Genomic DNA, 23684 nt, shown 5'->3' with positions numbered 1-23684 from the left:
ACTTAAACTTGAGGATGTGAGTTGTTGTTTAGTCGCTAAGTTGTGTCCGACTCTTTTGTAACCCCATGGACCATAACCTGCCAGGCTCCTCTGTCCATGATATTTCCCAGGCAAGAATACTGGCCATTTCTTCAGGGGATCTTCCTAACCCAGGGATCAAACCTGCATCTTCTTCATCACAGGTGGATTGTTTACCGCTGAGCCACTGGGGAAGCCTAAGGATGGTGGGGATGGGTAAAAGGTGGGTGAACGTGGAACTCTGGGGCATGTTTAGGCAATCTTGAGTCATACTATTTGGCCATAACTTCTGCTATTTAGAGTGCAGTAATGGTAGCTAGGATTAAAGAGTTAGTTAGGGGAACAAGTAAAATAAGAATATACCAGGTAGCTTGTGAAAAAATAATATTGGGAAAAAAGAAATGATGGTAATTGACTGTAATAGCTTGAAGACTTTCAGCTGCCAGTATTGCTTCTATAAATAACTCTTGCAGGAAAATTACTACTCTGTTAGTCATTCTGCTAGGGTCCTCATTTTAGCAGACCTGTGATTTTCTAGGAAAAGTAGGGTCAGTGTTTGTAGGGTTGTTGATATAGGTAGAACTGATTCATTTTCATAGTCTGTTCAGATAAGAGACTATGAGAGATACAGAAGACAATGGACTTGTAAAGTAGTTAGCCTCCAACTAATAAAAATAAAAGAAAAAAAAACCAAACACCTGGAAAAAAGAAAGACAATGGACATTGAGAAGGTGGAGAGGAAAAAAAAATGAAGTAATGTTTGCTTCTTGGGCTCTTTCTAAGAAGTTTTTCATCTAAAGCTTCGGCAATAGTGGTGGCTTTTAGTTTTGGTTTTCTTCCAAGGACTTATAGAAGGCCCTAGTCTTATGTGTTCATGTTACTCTTACTAAACTCAGTTACTGACAGGTTGGGCCCCCAGTTTAACTTCATTTATTACTCTCTCTGGATCTCTAGTACCAAGAGAAGACTCTGAGGGGCCATCTTTGTCATAACTGCAATTTGAAGATTGATGGTGCATGGAGCAGGGAAAGGATCCAGGAGACTTGGGTTGCTTTAGTTGGGGAGGAACCCCTCTTATGACCTGTGGGTTGAGGATACTGCTTTGTGTCACAGTGTAGAACTTGAGGTTTTATGGCTTTTTGACCTTCTGATGAAGATTACTTACTCTTAACATCAAGATTGTACTTCTTAACAGCTCTTAATTCTAAAGTTTTAAGAGACATCCACTCGTGCAGTACAGGTAAAGAACATTGGATGGGATGTCTGGAGGGGTTTCTAACCCCATTTTGCCTTATACTCATTGGTGACTTACTGTCTCTGAGCCAGTTTCCTTATCTGTAAAAGCCCTCTGAGGGTTGTGGTGAAGCTTAATGAAATAATACACAGTGTGAAAATATTTTCAGTGAATTTCAGGTGGTATATATTTTTTCGTTTTTCTTTATTCAAGGTTTCTCATTCCATATCTTGCCAAGTGAGTAGGAAATATGCAGAAGTAATGTGTAAATAATTATGAAAAATTTGGGTTCATGAAATTGACCTTTTGAAGAGGAGTGCTTTTCACTTAAAAAGATATATAGGAAACTCTGTCCTTACTGCAAAACTCAGGCTTAAGAAAGTAGGGAAAGAAGAAAGTAGGGAAAACCACTAGCCCATTCAGACCACTAGATGTAAATCAAATTCCTTATGATTATACAGTGGAGGTGATGAATAGATTTAAGGGATTAGATATGGTAGATAGAATGCCTGAAGAACTATGGACAGAGGTTCCTAGCATTGTATAGGGAGCAGTGACCAAAATCATCACCAAGAAAAAGAAATGCAAGGCAAAGTGATTGTCTGAGGAGGCTTTACAAATAGCTGAGGAAAGTGAAAAGCAAGGGAGAAAGGTAAAGATATACCTAGCTGAATGCTGAATTCCAGAGAATAGCAGGGAGAGATAAGAAGCCTTTCTTCAATGAACAATGCAAAGAAGTAGAGGAAAACAACAGAATGGGAAAGACTGGAGATTTCTTCAAGAAAATTTGAAATATCAAGGGAACATTTCATGCAAGGATGGGCACAATAAAGGACAGAAACAGTAAGGACCTAACAGAGGCAGAAGAGATTAAGAAGAAGTGATAAGAACACAGAAAAACTATACAAAAAAGGTCTTAATGACCTGGATAACCACAATGGTGTGGTCACTCACCTAGAGCCAGACATCGTGGAATGTGAAGTAGACTTTAGGAAGCATTACTATGAACAAATTTAGTGGAGGTCGTGGAATTCCAGCTGAGCTATTTCAAATCCTGAAAGATCATGCTGTTAAAGTACTACACTCAGTATGTTAGCGACTTTGGAAAACTCAACAGTGGCCACAGGACTGGAAAAGGTCAATGTTCATTCCATCCCAAAGAAGGACAGTGCCAAAGACTATTCAAACTGCTGGACAATTGCCATCATTTTGAATGCTAGTAAGGTTATGTTCAAAATCCTTCAAGCTAGACTTCAGCAGTATGTGAACAGAGAAATTCCAGATGTACAAAATGGACTTAGAAAAGGCAGAGGAGGGTCAGGATGGGGAACACATGTACACCCATGGCTAATCCATGTGAATGTATGGCAAAACCACCACAATATTGTATAGTAATTAGTGTCCAGTTAAAATAAAAAGAAAAAAATGGGGGGGGGGGGCGGTGCAGAGGAACCAGAGACCAAATTGCCAACATTTGGTGGATCATAGAAAAAGCAAGGGAATTCCAGAAAAACATCTACTTCTGCTACATTGACTGGGCTAAAGCCTTTGACTCTGTGGATCACGACAAACAGTGGAAAATTCTTAAAGAGATGGGAATACCCAAACACATTACCTATCTCCTGAGAATCCTGTATGTAGATCAAGAAGCAACAGTTGGAACCAAACATGAAACAAAGGACTGGTTCAGAACTGGGAAAGGAGTACAGCAAAGCGATAAATTGTCACCCTGCTTATTTAACTTCGACGCAGAGTACATCATGAGAAATGCCAGACTGGATGAATCACAGCTGGAATCAAGATTGCCAGGAGAGAAATATCAACAACTTCAGATATGCAGGTGATACTACCCTAATGGCAGAAAGTGAAGAGGAAGTAAAGAGCCTTTTAATGAAGGTGATAGAGAGTGAAAAAGCTGGCTTAAAACTCAACATTAAGAAAACTAAGATCATGGCATCCAGTCCCATCACTTCATGACAAATAGAAGGGGAAAAGGTAGAAGCAGTGACAGATTTTATTTTCTTGGGCTTCAAAATTACTGTGGATGTTGACTGCAGTCATAAAAGACACTTGCACCTTGGAAGGAAAGCTATGACAAACCTAGACAGCATATTAAAAACGCGACATCGTCTTGCCAACAAAAGTCTGTATAGTCAAAACTGTGGTTTTTCCAGTGGTCATGTTCAGATGTAAGAGTTGGACTATAAAGATGGCTGAATGCCGAAGAATTGATGATTTCAAATTGTGGTGATGGAGAAGACTCTTGAGAGTTTCTGGGACTGCAGGGAGATCAGACCAGTCAATCCTAAAGGAAATCAACCCTGAATATTCACCGGAAGGACTGATGCTGAAGCTGAGGCTCCAGTACTTGGCCACCAGATTCGAAGAACTGACTCACTAGAAAAGACTCTGGTGCTGAGAAAGATTGAAGGCAAAAGGAGAAGGGGAAGACAGAGGAAGAGATGGCTGGATGGCATCACCGACTTAGTGGACATGAATTTGACCAGCTCCAGGTGATAATGAAGGACAGGGAAGCCTGGTTTGCTGCAGTTCATGCTTTACTCACTTGTGGTAGTCTGGGTAGGGAGAACCATGCTGAGTTTAGTTGGAAACTGAACCTAGTTGGATACTGAACTTAGAGTCTTGGTAGAGTTTTCACTGTAAGGTAGTATTGGGTCATGAATTTCAAATACTTTTTCCTCCTAAGAGGAATTTTAGTAACAAGGCAGGAAGTGATGTTGGTTCTCCTTTTTCCTGTCAGTGAGTAATATAGCTATGCTAGTCCCTTTTGTAGGTGATGAGTCAGGACTCCTACAACTGTTTCGGCTTTGAGTTAAATTTTAAGTTTTGTTCATTTCAGTTTTCAAATACTGTGTTAATATTGTGGAACTATTTTAATACATGTTTCTTTGGTTTAAAAGAACTACATGATCTATTAGTCTTCTAATATTCACCCTTAAATTGGTATATGTAAATAGGAAGAGTTTTTCTTTGTTTTTTTATTTTTTTATTTATTTAGCTATGCCGGGTCTTAGTAGTGGCTTGTGGGATCTGGTTCTCTGACCAGGAATTGAACCCAGGCCCCCTGCCTTGGGAGCATGGAGTCCTAACCACTGAACCACCAGGGGAATCCCGAGTTTTTATTTTAATCCTGTACTTTAATATTATTAAGACATGTAAGTTTTGCAATATAGAAATTAGGAATAAGTTAGTATTATAAATCAAAGTTGAAAAGAATCTCTTACCAACTGGAGAGAAACGTGCTATTATGCATATTTTTTTTACTATAATCTGTTTATCTTGAGATCATATGTGCTCAAAGTAGGAAATTTAGAAAGTAGATAAAAACATAAAAAATAGCAATCACCCATAGTCCAGCATTCTAGAAGTAACTTGAAAGTAAAAGTCTCTCAGTTGTGTCTGACTCTTTTTGACCTCTTGGGCTATACAGTCCATGGAATTCTCCAGGCCAGAATGCTGGAGTGGGTAGTCTTTCCTTTCTCCAGGGGATCTTCCCAAACCAGGAATTAAACCCAGGTCTCATGCACTGCAGGTGGATTCTTTACCAGCTGAGCCACAAGGGGAGCCCAGAAGTAACTTAGTCATGTTTAATATGTTGTGTGTTTCTTTCCATAATTGTTTCTGTGTTGAATTACTTAAAAATACATTGTAATTCACCTCAGCGTTCATAGCAGCACTATTTACAGTAGCCAAGACATGGAAACAACCTAAATGTCTCTTGAGAAGTGAATGAGCAAAGAAGATGTAGCATGTATACACAATGGAATAGTACTCAGCCATAAAAAGAATGAATTAATGCCATTTGCAGCAATATGGTCAGAAAACTTAGGATCATGGCATCTGATTCCATCACTTCATGGCAAGTAGATGGGGAAACAGTGGAAACAGTGACAGACTTGGGCTCTAAAATCACTGCAGATGGTGACTGCAGCCATGAAATTAAAAGATGCTTGCTCATTGGAAGAAAAGTTATGGACAAGCTAGACAGCATATTAAAAAGCAGAGACATTACTTTGCCAGCAAAGGTCCGTCTAGTCAAAGCTATGGTTTTTCCAGTAGTTATGTATGGGTGTGAGAGTTGGACTATAAAGAAAGCTGAGTGCTGGAGAACTGATGCTTTTGAACTGTAGTGTTGGAGAAGACTCTCGAGAGTCCTTTGGACAGCAGGAGAGCCAACCAGTCAATCCTAAAGGAAATCAGTCCTGAATATTCATTGGAAAGACTGATGCTGAAGCTCCAATACTTTGGCCACCTGATGCGAAGAACCGACTCATTGGAAAAGACCCTGATGCTGGGAAAGATTGAAGGCAGGAGGAGAAGTGAATGACAGAGGATGCGGTGGTTGGATGGCATCACTGACTTGATGGACATGAGTTTGAACAAGCTCCGGGAGTTGGTGATGGAACAAGGAAGCCTGGCATGCTGCAGTTCATGGGGTCGCAAAGAGTCTGACACAACCGAGTGACTGAACTGAATTAAACTGCAGCAACGTGGATAGATGTAGAGACAATTATACTAAGTAAAGTAAGTCAGACAAAGACAAATATCAAATATTATATATCATTTATATGTGGAATCTAAAAAAACATCCAGATGAACTTGTTTACGAAATAGAAATGGCCTCCTAGACATAGAAAATAAACTTATGGTCACCAAAGGGGAAAATGGGGGGGAGGGATAAATTGGGAATTTGGGATGGATGCACACGGCGATATATAAAATAGATAAACAGCAAGAACACACTGTACAGCACAGGGAGTAGTATTCAGTATCTTGTAGTAACCTATGATGGAAAAGAATCTGAAGAACACACACACACACATATGCATACACACACATATATAAACAGTCACTTTGGTGTGTACCTGAAATGTAAATCAACTGTGTGTGCTTAGTCGCTCAGTTGTGTCCGACTCTCTGCAACCCCATCGACTGTAGCCCACCAGGCTCCCCAATCCATGGGGATTCTCTAAGCAAGAATACTGGAGTATGTTGCCATGCTTATTACACTTCAATAAAAAATCAAGTAAGCAAACTATCATTTTTTGCAATTTATGGGAAAGTTATAGGTACTTAAGGACATCTATTTCTTTGTTTTTATGTTATTTTTTATGATTTAAATTTTTTATATGATTTTTCCTATCATATATCATTTTATTTTTTGAGATTGGTGGGACAGAAGTCACAAAATTAAATAAAATACCACTATCTTCAGGCTGTCTTAAGCTCTGTAGAGTCAGTTACCAAGTTTCATCTGAAGTGACATTCACAAGGCTTCTTGAGTGCTTTAACTGTGCCTCAGTTTCCTTTCTTATTTCTACATGATCATATCTAATTTTAGTATATGTGCTGCTGAAGCGAGCACTGCATGATCATATCTAATTAGGAAAACTGTATTAATCTTTATTACTCTCTGTATTTCTTCTCTTTGAGATTTGCAACATCTGAAATATTCTTTTTGTTATAGGAGTTTGTTATGGTTTGACTCTTGAGTGAGATATGTGATGAATACTTTAACTTAAGGAAGTTGTTGGTTCCCAGATCCCTTTGAGAATCTGATACAAACTATGGATCCTTGCTCTAGCTTTGTCAATCTGTTTTATTGGAAATCTTGGCTTGCCTATTGCACATCTAATATTAATACCTTAGGTTGTCCTTTTACTTTATCTTGAAGTTATACTTGTGACACTTTTCTGTGGTAGATCCAGTTTCCTGTATCTCATATATACATCTTTCTTGGTTAATTTAGTTTTGGCAGACAGTCTTTTAAATTTCCACAAAGCTTGCTGTTGTCTCTCTCTTTTTAAGCAACTTTATTGAGATATAATTTACATACCATGAAGTTAATATCCCCCCAATGTAGGCAACTACAAATCTACTTTCTGTCTTTGTAGATTTGCTTATTCTGGACAGCCTTTTGTTTAAATGGAATGTAATTTTTAAAATCTTTAAAATAAACTTTTTATTTTAGAATAGATTTAAACTTACAGAAAAGTTGTGAAGATAGTACAGAAAGTTCCTGTATGCCTCACAGGCAATTGCCACCTAATAGTAATATCATTACACTCATTTGTCACAATTAGTGAGCCAGTATTGACACGTTATTAATTAAAGTGTGGATCTGTTTTCATCCACTTTGCTAGATCTTTGAAGTGCACTTTCAAATTTCGGAATTCATGGCACTTCATTTCTGGAAGATTTTGTTGAATTATTTTTTTGATCTTGCGCTTTATTTTCTCTTTATGGGATTCTGTTATTTGGATATTAGACTTCCTGAACTGACTAGATACTTTAGTCATATTTTCTTAGTTTTTGCATAACTCTCCTTCTGTTCCACTATTCCCATTCAGGATACCGTATTATAAACAGTAGCTATGTTTGCTTAGGCTTCTTTTAGCTATAACCGTTCAACTGGCTTATTTTCTTTTTGATGACTTCAGCAGTTTTTAAGAATATTGGTCAACTGTTTTGTAGAATGTCCCTCAATTGGAATTTATGTGGTATTTTTCTACTTGATTAGGCTGGGATTATGGTGTTTTGAGAGGAAGATTACAGAGGTATGTATACACACATATTCTGAACATGACTTACCAATGTTGACATTTATCTTGATATCCTGGTAGCATTTATCAGATTTTCCCAATGTTAATCAGGTTTGTCACATTTGGTAGTGTTTGTCAGATTTTTCCTGTGAGCAGCCCATACTTAAGGAGTGGGGAGTTATTTTCCACCTCTTTGAGAGCAGAGTATTTATTTACATAAATTATTTGGAATTTTTCTGCACATGAGATTTGTCTGTTCTCCCTCTATTTATTTAATGATTTATTTATATTAGTATCACTCATCACTCATGGATATTGATTTTATTCCTTGGGTTATAATTCAACTTCTTTATTATTATTATTGGCTGTGCTGAGCAGCTTGCAGGATTCTAGTTCCCAGACCAGGGATCAAACCCTGGCCCTCAGCACTGAAAGCATGGTGTCCTAATTATTAGAGCACCAGGAAATTGCCTCAGCTTATTTACTTTGTTCAAATTATTCTAGTTTTGGCCCTTGGAAGATGGTTCAGTGGGCTCTTGTGTCCGATGTGCCTGAATCACTGTGGGACTTTTTTGAATACTTCCTTACTTTTTGGCACTACAAGATGCTCCAGGCTCCTCCTGTATATTTCCTGCTCAGTTAAAGAACCAGCTGTTTCCCTAAGTAGCCTTAAGTTGTTTTACTGGAAAATAATATTAGGAACCAAGATCTCGGTATTAGTTGTGCTCTTGTTACTGAGGTACTCTTGCCTGTAAGCCTGATCAATAGTATTTTTGAAACTTTTTTTTCTATATAATTTTCTGTTTCCTCAGAGTTGCATTAATTGATCGATTGGGTGTGCTGTGCTTAGTCGCTCAGTCGTGTCCGACTCTTTGCCACCCATGGACTCTATAGCCTGCCAGGCTCCTCTGTCCATGGGGATTCTCTGGGCAAGAATACCGGAGTGGGTTGCTATGCCCTCCTCCAGGGAATCTTCCCAACCCAGGGATCAAACCCAGGTCTTCTGCATTGCAGGTGGATTCTTCACCATCTGAGCCACCAGGGAAGCCCTTCATGTCTTTCTTTAATCATAGTCTTTCCCCAAATGCCTCATGATCTCTGGCTATACATTCACATCTAAGAATAATGCACCAGGAAGCTGATTGGGAAGCTCTGTGTTCATAGGTGGGGTTTGGTTACTGAGAGGTTAACTATAGAATTGATTTGGCTACATAGTTTTTTCTCTGGGCCACCAGTATCTCTGGGTCTTTTTTCTTGTGCTGGTCAGGTTCACGTAAAAGGCTCCTCAGATCTCCGCCTTGAAGTCATGATCCTTGCTGCCAGTTTTCTTGAGAGCCAAGGGTTTCTTGAAGAGAGGCCAAGGGAAGAGCTCTGGGGGTCTCAATGTTCAGTATGTAAAATTTCTATTTCCCTATTTTTATTTTTAAAAGTAATTTTATTTATTCGTTTATTTTTGGCTATGCTGGTTCGTTGCTGCACAGGCTTTCTCTGGTTGTGGAGAGCGGGGGCTACTCTCTAGTTGCTGTGTGCGGGCTTCTCATTATGGTGGCTTCTCTTGTTGCCAAGCATGGGCTCCAGGGCACGTGGGCTTCAGTCGTTGTGGCTCGTGGGCATTAGTTGTTGTGGCTCATGGGCTTCAGTCATTGTGGCGTGTGGTCTCAGTATTTGAAGCTTCCAGGCTCTGAAGCACAGGCTCAAGAGTTAACGGTGCACAGGTTTACTTGCCACGTGGCGTGTGGGATCTTCCCTGATCAGGGCTGAACCCATGTCTTCTGCACTAGCCGGCAGATTCTTTATATATATACTGTGAAATGATCATGTAAGTCTAGTTCATATCTATCACCAGACATAGTTGCAAGTTTTCTTCTTTGTGATGAGAACTTTTACTCTCTTAACAGCTTTTAGATATATAGTACAATACTGTTAACTATTGGAAGGACTGATGGCTGAAACTGAAGCTCCAATACTTTGGCTACCTGATGGGAAGAACTGACTTATTAGAAAAGACTTAATGCTGGGAAAGATTGAAGGCAGGAGGAGAAGGGGACGACAGAGGATGAGACGGTGGGATGGCATCACCGACTCAGTGGACATGAGTTTGAGCAAAACTCTGGGAGTTGGTGATGGATAGGGTGGCCTGGCCTGCTGCAGTCGATGGGGTCGCAAAAAGTTGGACACAATGGAGTGACTGAACTGAATTGTTAACTGTGGTTACCACACTGTGAATTACATCCCCAGAACTTATCTTATAACTGGAAGTGTGTAGCTTCTGACCACCATCACCCATTTTGCCCTCTCCACTCATTGTTTTATTTACCCATTGTAAAGGATAAACTTTCCTTTTTCTTCTGCAATGGAGGAGCCCGGTGGAATGGGAAAGGTGTGGGGTGAGGTGGGGTGGGATGGGATGGGGTCCAGCTGGTTCTTTTCTTTTTTAATTGAGATATAATTCATGTAACATAAATGTGCCATTCTGAAGTGTAGACTTTAGTGGTTTTTAGTGTATTCACTGTGTTGTGCAACCATCACACTCTCTAGTTCCAGAACATTTCCATCATCCCCAAAAGAAACTACATAGCTATTAGCTGTCCGTCCCCTGGTGTTACTTTTTGTTTCTATGAATATGGCTATTCTGGACATTTCATATACATGAAATTGCACAACATATGGCCTTTTGTGTCTGGCTTCTTTCACTTAGCATAACGTTTTCAAGGTTCATTTGTATTGCAGCATATAACAGTACTTCATTTGTTTTTATAGCCAAATAATGTTCCATTGTGTAGTTATACAACGTTTTGTATTATCTGTTCGTGAGTTGATGCCAGCTGGTTTTTAAATAGACTTTCAATTAGTCCTTCTGTTTTTAGCCCCATCTGAATCCCTGCTTCCATAAGTACCTGATGCCACAAGTTCCTAGCTTTTTGGAGATTATCTTCAATTTTTCATTCTGTAGGTTTATGCTTCCCCACCTCTGCTATTGTTTCAGTAGGATTTGGGGAAGAGAGAGGCAACAGAGGAATAACCAATGCTCACAATTTGAGAGGTAGGATTTCCGTGCTTGGTCAGACCCAGTAGTCATTAAGTCATGGAATGATCGAGCTGGAAAAACCTTTACAGATCATCAACGAGTTCTCCACTTTTTTAAAAAAATCTTTCGGTCGAGGAAAGTTAAGATCCACAAAACTCAGTAAATTGTTAAGGGTCGTACAACTGGTAGTCAAGGTAGGACCTTGACCCTCTCTCCTGCCTTCTACCCTAGTTTCTTACACTCAATTTAGACTGCTTATTTTAAAATTTGGTATTGCGAGCATGGGAACTGTTGCTCAGATTTGTCCTCTGCTACTTCTTTCTTAGAGATTCTAATCCAGTGGGTTTGCCTAAGCCTGGTCTTCTGGACAGCCCAGCTTTTAGAGAAAAGTGCCCCAGTGTATGCACATGTGTAGCCTCTGGGAGCCCTCACTCTGTTTAGAACAGTATGTGTATTTCCAGCTCACAGGACTGGGTTTGTTAGACTGGCCTGAAATACCATGAATTTGAGACCTTTTTACTTCCCCCACTAAACACCAGCAAATTACATATCTTAGTTCAATATGTTAGCTCAACAGATGTGTCCCCTGCAGGGTATTCAGCTGGGCTGAAAGGGAAGCAGTGTCTGCACCTGATGCCTTGCTACCTAAATTCTGTCTTATCTGTGGTCTGGAGCAGTCCTCTTTAGATAGGTTCTCAAATCTCAGTGTCTTGTTGAAATTGGGTATGTGAGAAGTTCAGCCATTTTAAGAATACTAATTGCATGAGTTGGACTAGGTGTGGTGCCCTGATGATATCAAGTAGGAGGCAAAGCATCAATAAAGATAGTGGCCATGTGTACAAATCTAAAGTTAGTCTAACAAAGAAAATACATTGAGAGAGAAAGTGAACAAATTTGCCTCAGGGGAACACATAGGGGTAACAGATGGTTTCTGTTGTTCTTTCTTTGAAAGCCTGGTGAACAGCTTTACTGGGTTAATAGTGCCTTAGAAGAGGCCTATGGCTTGTCCAGATGGGGGGCAGCTCACTATCTACATTCTGGATATTTGTGAGTGTCTGTCTCCTGAGCACCACAGTCATCTGGTGATGGGGGGGCCAAAGTACAGGCTGTGAATTTACCTCAACTTTGTGTGTACAAGAGAGAAGGAAGACAGTGATGTGAGCATTGTAAGATGATTTTCTTTAGCTACCAAAACTCTGCGTTATTTTAAAGCTGTCGCTATTTTAAAAGTGCTGATAGTAATGAAGTAGTCATCTAAAAGTAATAACAAGTTAATTTAGTTAGAAATTTGCATTTCCTTCTCTTTCTACATTGTGCCCTGTTAGAGTTGACAGAAGGTGATCTCTGATTTGTGCACAAGTTCAGAAATTATCTAGAAGACAAGGAAAATTGAGATACTGGGGCAGTAAGTGAATCGAGGATACAATAGTTGGTTTTCAACATGCACTAAAAACCTGAGAATAAGTTGGTAATAATAAAACTATTCAGTTGGGCAATCAATTTGAGAAATGTTTGTAACAGGAAAAATGTAGTGAAATCTTTTAATGCAGGAAAGAAATTGACTGTAGCATGAGTAGCACTGAATTGGTGACCAGCGTCACTGACATGATCAGCTTTAGGACATCCCAGGTTGTCACTGTGCAAAGGATAGCATAACCATCTGATTATATCCATTCCCAAGGACTTCCCTGATGACTCAGTCATTAAGAACCCACCTGCCAATGCAGGAGAATCAGGTTCAATCCCTGCGTCAGAAAGATTCCCTGGAGAAAGAAGTTGCAACCCACTCCAGTATTCTTGCCTGGGTAATCCCATGGACAGAGGAGCCTGTGGGCGACTGAGCATGCTCACACGCATGCATGCATCCATTCCTAGGGAAAAAAATTTCATCACTCTTGCTGTAGATAATGTGAATTAGACCTTATAGGATTGGTGGTGTTGTGGTGAGGAGAGGCAGTTTATATGACGCTTCTGTCTTCAGCCTGGAGAGAGGGAGAACATTGCTGTCTTCAAAGAACTCTGTCCCAGGTATAGCTTTGAACCCTGGATTTGTGTTGCCTGCAGCTTCTGCTTTAAAACCTTGGCAGGTTGTTTAAAACATTAAAACACTTTTTTAAAATTAAAATACACTTTTAAAATACATTAAACATTCTATTTGAGGTAGTTGTAGAATCAGTTATACTGCTGTAAGAAATAATACAGGGAGATTACCCAGTTTCCTTTACTCAATGGTAACATCTTGAAAAGCTGTAGTATACTGTCACAACCAGTGTATTAACATTGACACATGTTAATATCAGGGTATTAACATCCTGGTACAGTCAGGATACAGGATAGTTCCGTCACCACAAGAATTCTTGGAGTTGTGCTTTTATAGCCTCCCTCCACCCATTCCTGACTTCTGATCATTCATTTCTGTGATGAATGAATGAAAATCACTATCGATCTGTTCATTTCTATAATTTTGTCATTTCAGGAATGTTATATAAATGAAATCATACACTGTATAACCTGTTCTCATTCTTGTAAGTGCAGGTCTGCAGCAGTGAATTCTCTCAGCTTTGTTTTACCTGAAATGTGTTCATTTTTGCCTTCATTTTTGAAGGATTTTTGTTTGTAAAATTCTAGGTTGACAAGGCTTTTTTTTTTCTTTTATTATATGTGGAATGTTTTCCATGTCTTATAATCACTATTCTTTCTGATAAAAAGCAGTAGTAATTTCAATCATTTTTCTTCTTAATGTAATGTATTCTTTTTCTTTGGTGCCATTCAAGATTTTCTCTTAAAAATTTTCTTTTTTCAAGAATTTGTTTGCATATCATTTTCTTGGTATTTATCCTGCTTGGAATTCTTGACTGAGCTTCTTGACTCTGTAAATTTATATCTTTTACCAAATTTGGGAAATTTTTCTTCATTATTTCTTCAAATATTCTTTTTAACCTCATTTGCTCCTTCCTTTGGGGCTCCAATTATATGTATGTTAGACTTGCTGTCTCCCGTATCTCTGGTTTCCTTCCCTTGGTCCCCCTTTTCTCTCTAATCTTTTTTCTTTCTGTTTTACAGTTTGGTTACTTTGTGGTTGATTTGTTTTTCAGTTCAGGAACTCTTCTGCATCTCCATTCTACTTTTCCCATCCATTTAATTATAGTATCTATTTCTTTGCTGAGATTTACTGGCTTTTCATTCATTATGAACACCCCTCTTTTAAATCTTTGACTGCTAAGCCAAACATTTGGGTCAATGCAAAGTCAGTTTCTTTTTACTCTTCTCTTGAGAATGGGTCATGTTTCTTGTTTCTTTACATGCTAAACAATTTTAGATTGTGTCCTTGACATTGTGTATGGTGTGTTATAGAGACTCTGAATTCTGTCACTTTCCTCCAGAGAACATTGAATTTTGTTCGTTTCCCAGCAGTGAGCAGCAGCTTAAATCTCAGTTCAGTTCTTTTAGCCCTAATTTAGTTGTTTAGGGTCTGTTCCATGCACTTATGGTTCAGGGATCAGTCAGAGACTTGAGCAGTATTTATACAGTTAGCGGTACCCCCTCGCTGGCTCTCCTTGGCATTTCCCTCCCTCACTTCTCAGCTGTTGTGGTTGCCTTTAAAGTCTGTTCTCTGGTTCTTTAAGCTAATAAGACTGGATTTTTATCTGAATTTTAGCCACCTCTCATGGCACAGACTCGGACCTGCCTAGCCAAAAGGGGACTCTTTTCCAGTGTTATCACCTTTTCCCCAGAGTTGACCCTCCATCTGCTTTTATAATCTGCCTATTTTTTGTTCTCTATTACCTTTGGATGGGCTTCCATAGTGGCTCAGACTGTAGAGAATCTGCCTGTAGTGCAGGAGACCCGGATTTGATCCCTGGGTGGAACAGTGCCCTGGAGAAGGGAATGGTAACCCACTCCAGTATTCTCACCTGGGAAATTGCATGGACAGAGGAGCCTGGTGGTCTATGGTCCATGGGGTTACAAAGAGTCAGACAAGACTGAGCTACTAACACACACACGCACACCTTTGGGTAGTTGTTTCTTATATTTTGTCTGGAGTTTGTAGTTTATCTGCAAGAGAGTTGGTGTCATAGGAGACTTTCTGCCATGGCTGGAAGTAGAACTTCCATCAAACTAGATATAAATTACTCTTTTGACAAAGTCAGTTTTTTTTTTTTTTTTTTAGTTTCACCGATATGTATATTATCCTCCCTATGTCCTCCAAGGGACCAGATATAAAAATATTCTTAGCTTTTTTTTTTAAACTTCGAATTGTATATAAAGCTCCTTTAGTGTATCCCAACTCTGACTACTGATAGTTTAGAAATTGAAATACTCATTTTATTTGGTGTATCTAATCCAAGATGTAGGTATAACAGATGTATTCTATAAATAGTTTCCCAGGAAGTAATGGTTACTTTTATTTTGCTTGAATCTAAGTTAACTCTATGATCTGCAGAAGTTAGGTGGTTCAGCATAAACCAGGTTGAGATTTAACTATTTTGGGTCTTCCTCAGGTAGACCTACCTTTTCATATCTGCTCTACCATTTAAAAACACAAACATAATAAGTTTAATATAAATGTGGGGGTCTTGATGAACATTTTCTGATGACCTGGACTTCAGACAGAAGTTTTGAGGATATCTTCTATTTTAACTTGCTCACATGAAGCAATCAACATAGGCTTTTCATGGTAAGAATGGAGAAAATAATGTCCTAATTTGGGTCGTTATCAACCTGGAAAGCAGTTATTTAGTAGTATGTGTATTTCATTTTAGACTGTGTGAAAGCCTGCTCATGTAGGTTAACTTTTAAGTGGTCAAAATATTTTCTGCCCAAATTAGAAATATTTGGAGCTGTGGTTTTAACTTTTTTGAGTCATGAAATCCTTTGGGATCTGATAGAAATTGTGTTTTCTCCCCAGAAAAATGCAGACGTCTTCCTACAAAAATTTGTAAAGCATTGCAGAGTTTAGGGGTTCCTTTGAAGCTTATCAGCATCAGCATCCCTCATTCAGGGTTATTCAAATCAAGCTAGTACCAAGAGGCTAATAGCAATACAAATGTCGGTTTGTTTCTGGCTTGGCCAAAGCAGGACAAGTAAACAAAGAACCTATTAGAAGTCCTTGTAAGGCATGCAGGCTTTTAAAGAAAATCTGTTGTGATTTTATCTGAACTGTACTTTCCAGGGGGCAGATGCACAAAGATAGACTGATACCTAGTTGACTAATTTTTCAGTTGTTAGAAATGGGTTTTAGTTTTGATGTTCAGACCTGCTGACATTTGTGTTGGGCAAATAATTAGTTGTTGTTTATAGGACAATGGAACAGCTGTGGTTGTGATGTCATATTCCTGGTATTGTTTGAATTTCCAGAGGTCTAAATAACTGAGGATTTAAGGGACCTATGACACGTGTAGATTTGAGGAGGTAGGGCTATCTAGATGTTCCTGAGGCAATATGTGTGTGTTGCTTATTCTCTGAAAAACTCAGCCCTCAGTAAATGATGAATGATTAAGTTGTTTTTAATAAAAAGATCTTAGTTTGTGATCTCCTTCCTCTTATTACTTTATGACACTTCATATGGTGTCTATAATGAACATGATTTGGTCTCAGGGCCCTCATACCTATTCTTTACACATCCTCTTTCCCCTTGCAGTGAAAATACTATGCTCCTGCTACTGGTTCAGTCTAATACACAGCAGGATTTTGTCTAAGAGGCACTATCTGCTGTGCGTTTACTCAGAACCTGACTATTTAACAAGATTTCTTTACTCAACTTGTTTAAAGAAGAAGCAGGAGGTGGAGAGGTGGTGGTGGGGACAGAGGATCTGAAGACCACGTCTGTAATCATAGCTTTCCTCCTTCTCTTTGTCTACACTCCAGGTCAGCTCATCATGCTCACTTTTGGCTCCATTCTTCATCTCACTGCTTTGAAATTCTCCCCCTAAATAGTCCCCTGTTCCATCTTTTGAATGCTCTTTAGGTCTTAGGGGGTACCTCATAGCCATCTGAGGAAAATGTCTTTCTCTGAAGACTTTCATATAGGACATTGCTAACCGCCCTGACTCCTGTGTATGTTCAGATGTTTTGTGGTTTTTACTGAGGGGATTTTTTAGCCTACTAAGAAAGAAATGAGAAAACTGACAATTAAAAGTAAAGAAGCTTATGGGGAGGAAATAGTTTATCTTCTCTCAGAATTGGATACAGTTTAAAAATACATTCTGAGAATGTCAGAATGTAGACAAGATCTTTTGTCAGCTGCTTGCAGTTTAATTACTTTGTACAGTGAGTGCAGGCTTGCATGGTGGGCTCTTTGCACTCTGCAGGTGTTAGTGAAAGCTCTGAGACTTGCTTGACATAGCTGTAGGGCTTTGTTGCATTGCTTCCAATATCACCAGCTGCCTGCTGATTTTGCAAATTTTCTTCAGTGAAGATTACCAAATGTATTTTGAGAAATGAAACTTGCTAGATATGAGTTTCAGAAAAATCAGTTTGGAAGACGAGATTGGATGTGAGAGAAATTGAAATTGTAGAACTTGCTTTATTAACAGAAAGAAGGTGGGGCCTTGTCAGAAGTTGAAAATTATGAATAAGTGGGTTTATGATGACAGTGATGGACAGAACCTGACAGAAAATGGAAGTGGAGGTTTTAATTATAAAAGCAGTAACTTTCTGACTGGAATGATTATTAGTTTCTGGAACAGGTGCCTTAGAATTAATATAAACTTTTTTCCCCCAGAAGCTTTCAAGACGCCTCTAGGCTGATTTAAAGTGAAGGACTATCTGACTTTAGGTTCATCCCAATCTTGTGTTGGTGAGAACTGCATCTTCCTTAATAATCACCAGCCTCCGGGGGTTCTAAGCCAACTTAGAAAAATGTTAGTTGGAGCAGAATTTATTCTGTCAGCTAGAGCACATGAACAGGATCCTGTGCAAGTGTGCTCTGAATGGATAGACCACATAAGCTGGAGCCTCCCACCTAATAACCTCCCTCCAAATTGTTATTCGTGTATGTTCTTTTTTCTATAGAATGTTTCATATACGTTTGATGGAACGGTTCTTGAGGATAGGTGGTTCATCTCTATCCTCCACAGTACCTAAGGCCCTTGTTTAACATGATTACTCAGTAAATAGATATGCAATTCAATTGAATTGTCCTTGGTCATGTTTCCCACATATTTTCCGATGATTCCTAGTAAATTTATTATGTTTGAAATATTTAGGTCCTTTTAACTTGTCCCCTTCTCCCTCATTCCTTGGGAAAAGCAGTATTTGGTGGTATACTCTCAGAGAAAGCACTAGTGGCTTTGTAGTACCTTAACATCTGTTGAGCCCTTTATCCCATTATACTATGTTGTAATGTTTTTCAAACTGTGAATCGTGGCCATTAATAGGTCTGCAGGTAGCATTTTGGTTTTAAATGATATACAGTAGAAATTATGAAAAGACATCTCATGTAGTAAGGGTAAGTATTTTTTGGGTGAAATTTTTGTTTTAAGTGAATTTATGTATACATATCATGTATGTGTTTATTGCTTCATGATGTAAACTTTGTTTCATACTGGAGTCATGGTCAAAAAAGTTTGAATAACATTGCTTTATTGTAATCCTGTGTTATTTTATTTATCATGTAGCGTTATGCCAGTACATACAGGCTTCTAAAGCCAGGGATGGTGCCAGCCCTTTCATTTCAAGTACAACTGAAGGTAAAAACAAAGTTGAAAACACCCATAGCATTCTGGTGGCCCTTATATAAGTCTCTCCAGTGGCGTTTTGTACCCTTTGACATTCTAACTTTCTTACGCCTTTTTCGACCAATAGATTTTTCGTATTCCTGTCCTTCTAGGTGGTGGGTTCTTTGATTCTTCCTCTTTCCTCCTCAATGTTCTTATTTCTGTGTACTCTAGTGTTTTTAGGAGGGGACGGAGGAAACAAAGGAGGATTTCAGAAATTTCAAATGATTCTCAATTGACAAGTAACTCATTTATCCTGAAGTCTACTTTCTTAATGTTCTTGAATTTTTTAATCCCCCTTGTATTTTTTCAGAGATCATAGAAATGCATACTTTATTTTGAATTTAAAATAATTTATGCTTCTGTCATGTTTTTAGTTGACTTTTACCAAAGTAAATATTGCTTTTAGGGGGGAAAAATGATATAATCCTTCATCTTTCCTTGTGTTTTCTCCCCTCTTCTCCCAATAAGATTAACTATTGGATTTGTAGTAATGATTTCATTTTAAAGAAAAGCCAAGGTATCTAGCAGTGTCCAGTATTAACCATGCTAAACGCTTCCAGCTTCTTTACTGATCTATAATCTAATAACCGTAATGCCTTTCCTGTTCTTAGATGGTTGACATACTAACCCTTTTGCCTTCATTTCTGTACCTTGCTGGACTGCCAAGCTCAGATATTCATAACCCTGTGATTTCAAGGGACTTTGTAGAGATGATTTGCTTCGTTCTTTTTCTTGCAGGAGAAAATTTTGAGCAGACACCATTAAGACGAACATTCAAGTCTAAGGTCCTTGCACGATATCCTGAGAATGTGGACTGGAATCCCTTTGACCAAGATGCAGTGGGAATGGTTAGTATTTGTTAGCTGCAAGTGTGAGATAATTTACAGAGTAATTTACAGTAGGATTGTCAGTTCAGACTATGGTAGCTGTGATTCCACCAAGTATCAGTAACTTCTGAAGATGGGGTAATATGCTTGTTGTTCGTGATTCTGCATTTTGATCACTGTCTCACATACTCAGAATATATCAGATATACCAAAAGTCACAGTGTGCTTCTGTTGAGTCAGACAAGTACTTAGTATTGGGCTAGTGAACTTTTTTGTGAGATTGAGCTGTTAGTTGCTTATAGCATTGATACTGTATGATGAGATTTAAAGCAGTTTCCTCTTAATTTGTACTGTATATATCTGAGTAATATGGCAGAAATAAATCTTTTTATTTTAGTGTAATTTTAGCACCCAGCTGGTGCCAGTGATAAAGAACCTGCATGCCAGTGCAGAAGACCTAAGAAACATGGGTTCAATTCCTGAGTTGGGAAGATCCTCTGAAGGAGGAAATGGCAACACACTCCACTGTTCTACCTGGCAAATCCCATGAACAAAGGAGCCTGGTGGGCTACAGTCCATGGAGTCGCAAAGAGACACGACTAAAGTGACTTAGTACACAGATAGGGCAGCATTTTTAATCTCTAGAAGAATACTACCATGAATAACGTTTATTAAGTATTCAACTTATGCTAGGTACTGTAATAAGTACTTTACATGAATTAACTCATTTAATTCTCATAGTACCCCTTACGTGGGCTACCCTGGTGGCTGTGTGGTGAAGAACGCATGTGCCAATGCAGGAGATGTGAGTTTGATCTCTGGGTTGGGAACATCCCCTGGAGAAGGAAATGGCAATCCACTCCAGTATTCTTGCCTGGGAAATCCCATGGATAGAGGAGCCTGTTGGGCTACAGTCCCTGGGGTCGCAATGAGTTGGACATGACCTAGTAACTAAACAGCAAAAAATGAAATCCTTCATGTAGATAATATTAAATAAACACAGACAAACATATTTTATGGGTTAGGAAACTAAGATCCAGAGAGGTTAGGTAATGTATTCAAGTCACATGGCTAAGGAACTGTTTGAATAAGCTTAAATACTAGTTCCAGAACTCTGCCCTTGACCACATCTTTGTACTTCTTTTGTTATTTTTTAATAGCTTTGTGAGGATGATCTTGTTTGATGGACACAATAAGCCTGTGAAGTAGGCAGAGTAAACAGTATTATCTTCATTTTACAGGAGAGGAATCTGAGTCTAGAGAGCCTCAAATGTTTTGACTCCTAGTCTGGTGCTTATTTCCTTTTAACATGGTATATTCTAGAAACATTTAGGCTTTGAGAAGTCAAGTTCAAGAATAATGGAAATACCATAATGTAGCTCCTTGTACTTGTTAACCCTGGCTCCTCAAAGTCCATGTGTATGACCAGGTTGGTGGAAAAGTAGAAAATGAAAACTGATTGATTCAGGTCAGTTTGATTAGCTATTCAGTTTGTTTATATAACCCGTCTGAGTTACAGTGAAAAAAGTACATCTTTATCCTGATTGTGTCATCTCTTTGCATTGTATGAAATGAACATCTCCCCCCTCCCCCCTTTTTTTTCCTCTGAAAAGAGAAGATTTTGTTGATGACAGAATCTTGTGAGCTGGTAGAGTCTAAAACTTGGTTTATTTTTAGGTATGAAGTTGCGTCTATCTGGTTTTTAGATGTTTCTAACATCATCTCCTAATACATGCTGTCATGCTTGACCACCTACCTAAATTCTCCAAGCTTTCTTTAACCTCCTTTATGCATTTTCTTTGTGCCCATGAAATACCCTTCTTTCTCTTGTCTACCTAATGAGTTCAGGCATAACCTTATCTCTGAAGCCTTTTCTGATGAAGACTGAGTTGTTTTGTGTTCCTCTGATACTTTGTGTATACTTCTATATAGCCTTGATAACTATATTGTAATTTTAGTTATGTGTGTGTCTTAGAATGGGAGTTCTTTAGGGCAAATAGTTTACTGTGTTGGACTTGATATTCCAAGAGCGTAGTAGGTGCTCTTTAAGTGTTAATAAATAAGTAGTGATGATGTTCTGAGAAGAGGAATAGCAGTGTGTTCTCACTCATTATTTTCTTGTTGTCTTTTACAGCTATGCATGCCCAAAGGGCTGGCATTCAAGACCCAGGCTGATCCCAGGGAGCCTCAGTTCCATGCCTTTATTATCACTAGGGAGGATGGTTCTCGGACCTTTGGGTTTGCTCTCACGTTTTATGAGGAGGTGACTAGCAAGCAGATCTGCAGTGCAATGCAGACCCTCTACCACATGCATAATGCAGAGTATGATGTCCTCCATGCTCCACTTACTGATAGCCGAGACCTCAGTGGCATGGAGGATGGTGATGGCACTCCTGGGACCAAGCTGCAGCGCTTCAACTCCTACGACATTAGCCGGGATACACTCTACGTCTCTAAGTGCATTTGCCTCATCACGCCCATGTCCTTCATGAAAGCATGTCGGAGTGTGCTGGAACAGCTTCACCAGGCAGTTACTTCGCCTCAGCCCCCTCCATTGCCCCTTGAGAGCTACATATACAACGTACTATATGAGGTGCCACTCCCACCTCCTGGCCGGTCCTTGAAGTTTTCCGGGGTCTATGGGCCAGTCGTCTGCCAGAGACCAAGTACCAGTGAACTTCCCCTGTTCGACTTTCCTGTCAAAGAGGTCTTTGAACTGCTTGGGGTGGAGAATGTGTTTCAACTTTTTACTTGTGCCCTTCTGGAGTTTCAAATCCTGCTCTACTCACAGCGTAAGTCAGTGCTTACTAGAGCTCTCTTCCTGCATAGGGCCTCTTTTTTCCATATCCGGTAACAGTGGGGGTTACTGTAAAGGCCAAGGGCTATTAGAGTTTGAGCAGAATCCAGATCTTTTGCTTTCCATGACTCATCAGCTTTTGTAAATTCCAAGTATGTGAATTTTCAACCAATTGCAAAGAACAAATATAGAATTCCCTATTTAGCATCAACTAAATTAACTTGTGGCGCTAGTGGTAAAGAACCCACCTGCCAAGGCAGGAGACATAAGTGATGTGGGTTTGATCCCTGGGTTGGGAAGATCCGCTGGAGGAGGAAATGGCAACCCACTTCAGTTTTCTTGCTTAGAGAATCCCATGGGCAGAGGAGCCTGGCGGCCTATGGTCCATACAGTCCCAAAGAGTCAGATACGACTGAAATGACTTAGCATGCACACATGCTGGATGGTAAGCTAATGGAACATGAGAGGTCTACCATTTCTTATTGACTATCATCATGGCCTTTTGCTGGACTCTCCAGTCTGGGAGGGGAACCCTGCCTCCTGAAGTCTGACTGATGCTGAAAAGAGGAGGCAGGAGTTGATGTTTGTGGGACGCACTTTCTACCAGTTTGTCCTATCACTCTGCAGAGTTGTTTCTGCGCCTTCCTCAGCCTGACAGTAGTGATCACCCTTCATATATTTGAAAAAAATATATTTGAGAAAAATGAGGATGTGTTGCTTTTTTCTGTTGTTTGTTATAACTGAATTGTTTTTATAAATGAGAGGTTAAGTGATTTTGAGCAGCGGATTTGGACAAAACAATAAAGTAGAGCAGAAGGAAAAAATATTAAGGGAGTGAATTAAGTAACATAAAATTCGTTCATTCAATACATATTTACTGAGAGTGTGCTGTGTGCCAGCCGTTGTTCTAGGGGCTAGAGATTCGGGGTGGACAAAATAGGTAAACATTCCTGCTATAATAGAACTTACATTTTACTGGGAAAGAGAGGTGATTTTTGGTTGCTTGGCTTGTGAGCTCTTCATTCCCCAACCCTAATCCAAACCCCGAATCTAGGCCCTGGCAATGGAGGCACCACATCTTAATCATTGGGCCTATAGGGAATTCCCCCCACCCCTTTCTTTTTTGGAGAGGTGATTAAATAGGTAAATGTATAGTATGTCGGGTGCTAATAAAAATAATATAGTAATTTTAATAAAAAATTAAACAGTAAAGAGGGTAGTGTTGGGGGAAGGGAAATTCCAGTGTTTAATAGAGTGATTAGATTAGGCCTCTCTGAGTGATCCATGTTAATGTTTGTAGGAAAAGTTTTCCAGGCAAAGAGCACAAGAAATAGAAAGGTTCTGAGACAAAAATGTAGTTGGTATGTCCAGGAATAGTGTGGGTGCCTGATGGATATTGTGGTGTGAGAGAGCGGTGCTTAATAGCAGATGGTGTTAGAGACTTAACAGGAGGCCAAACTGTAGAGTCCTATAGGCCACTGTAAGGACTTTGTTAC

General features: G+C 39.3%; 1 protein-coding gene across 3 annotated transcripts in view; it reads left to right on the top strand.

The window, feature by feature from the left end:
• Positions 1 to 23684, top strand: part of DENND5A (DENN domain containing 5A) — a 93941-nt gene that overhangs the window by 23904 nt on the left and 46353 nt on the right. For all 3 annotated transcript variants that reach the window (XM_065943755.1, XM_065943753.1, XM_065943752.1), the window contains exons 2-4: positions 18463 to 18534; positions 19303 to 19412; positions 21526 to 22183. In XM_065943755.1, coding sequence (XP_065799827.1) covers positions 18463 to 18534; positions 19303 to 19412; positions 21526 to 22183 — 840 coding nt within the window. The remainder of the gene's footprint in view (positions 1 to 18462; positions 18535 to 19302; positions 19413 to 21525; positions 22184 to 23684) is intronic.

This window comes from Muntiacus reevesi, chromosome 9, assembly GCF_963930625.1.
Source record: "Muntiacus reevesi chromosome 9, mMunRee1.1, whole genome shotgun sequence".
NCBI lineage: Eukaryota > Metazoa > Chordata > Mammalia > Artiodactyla > Cervidae > Muntiacus > Muntiacus reevesi.
This window is presented reverse-complemented; position numbering and strand designations above follow the sequence as displayed.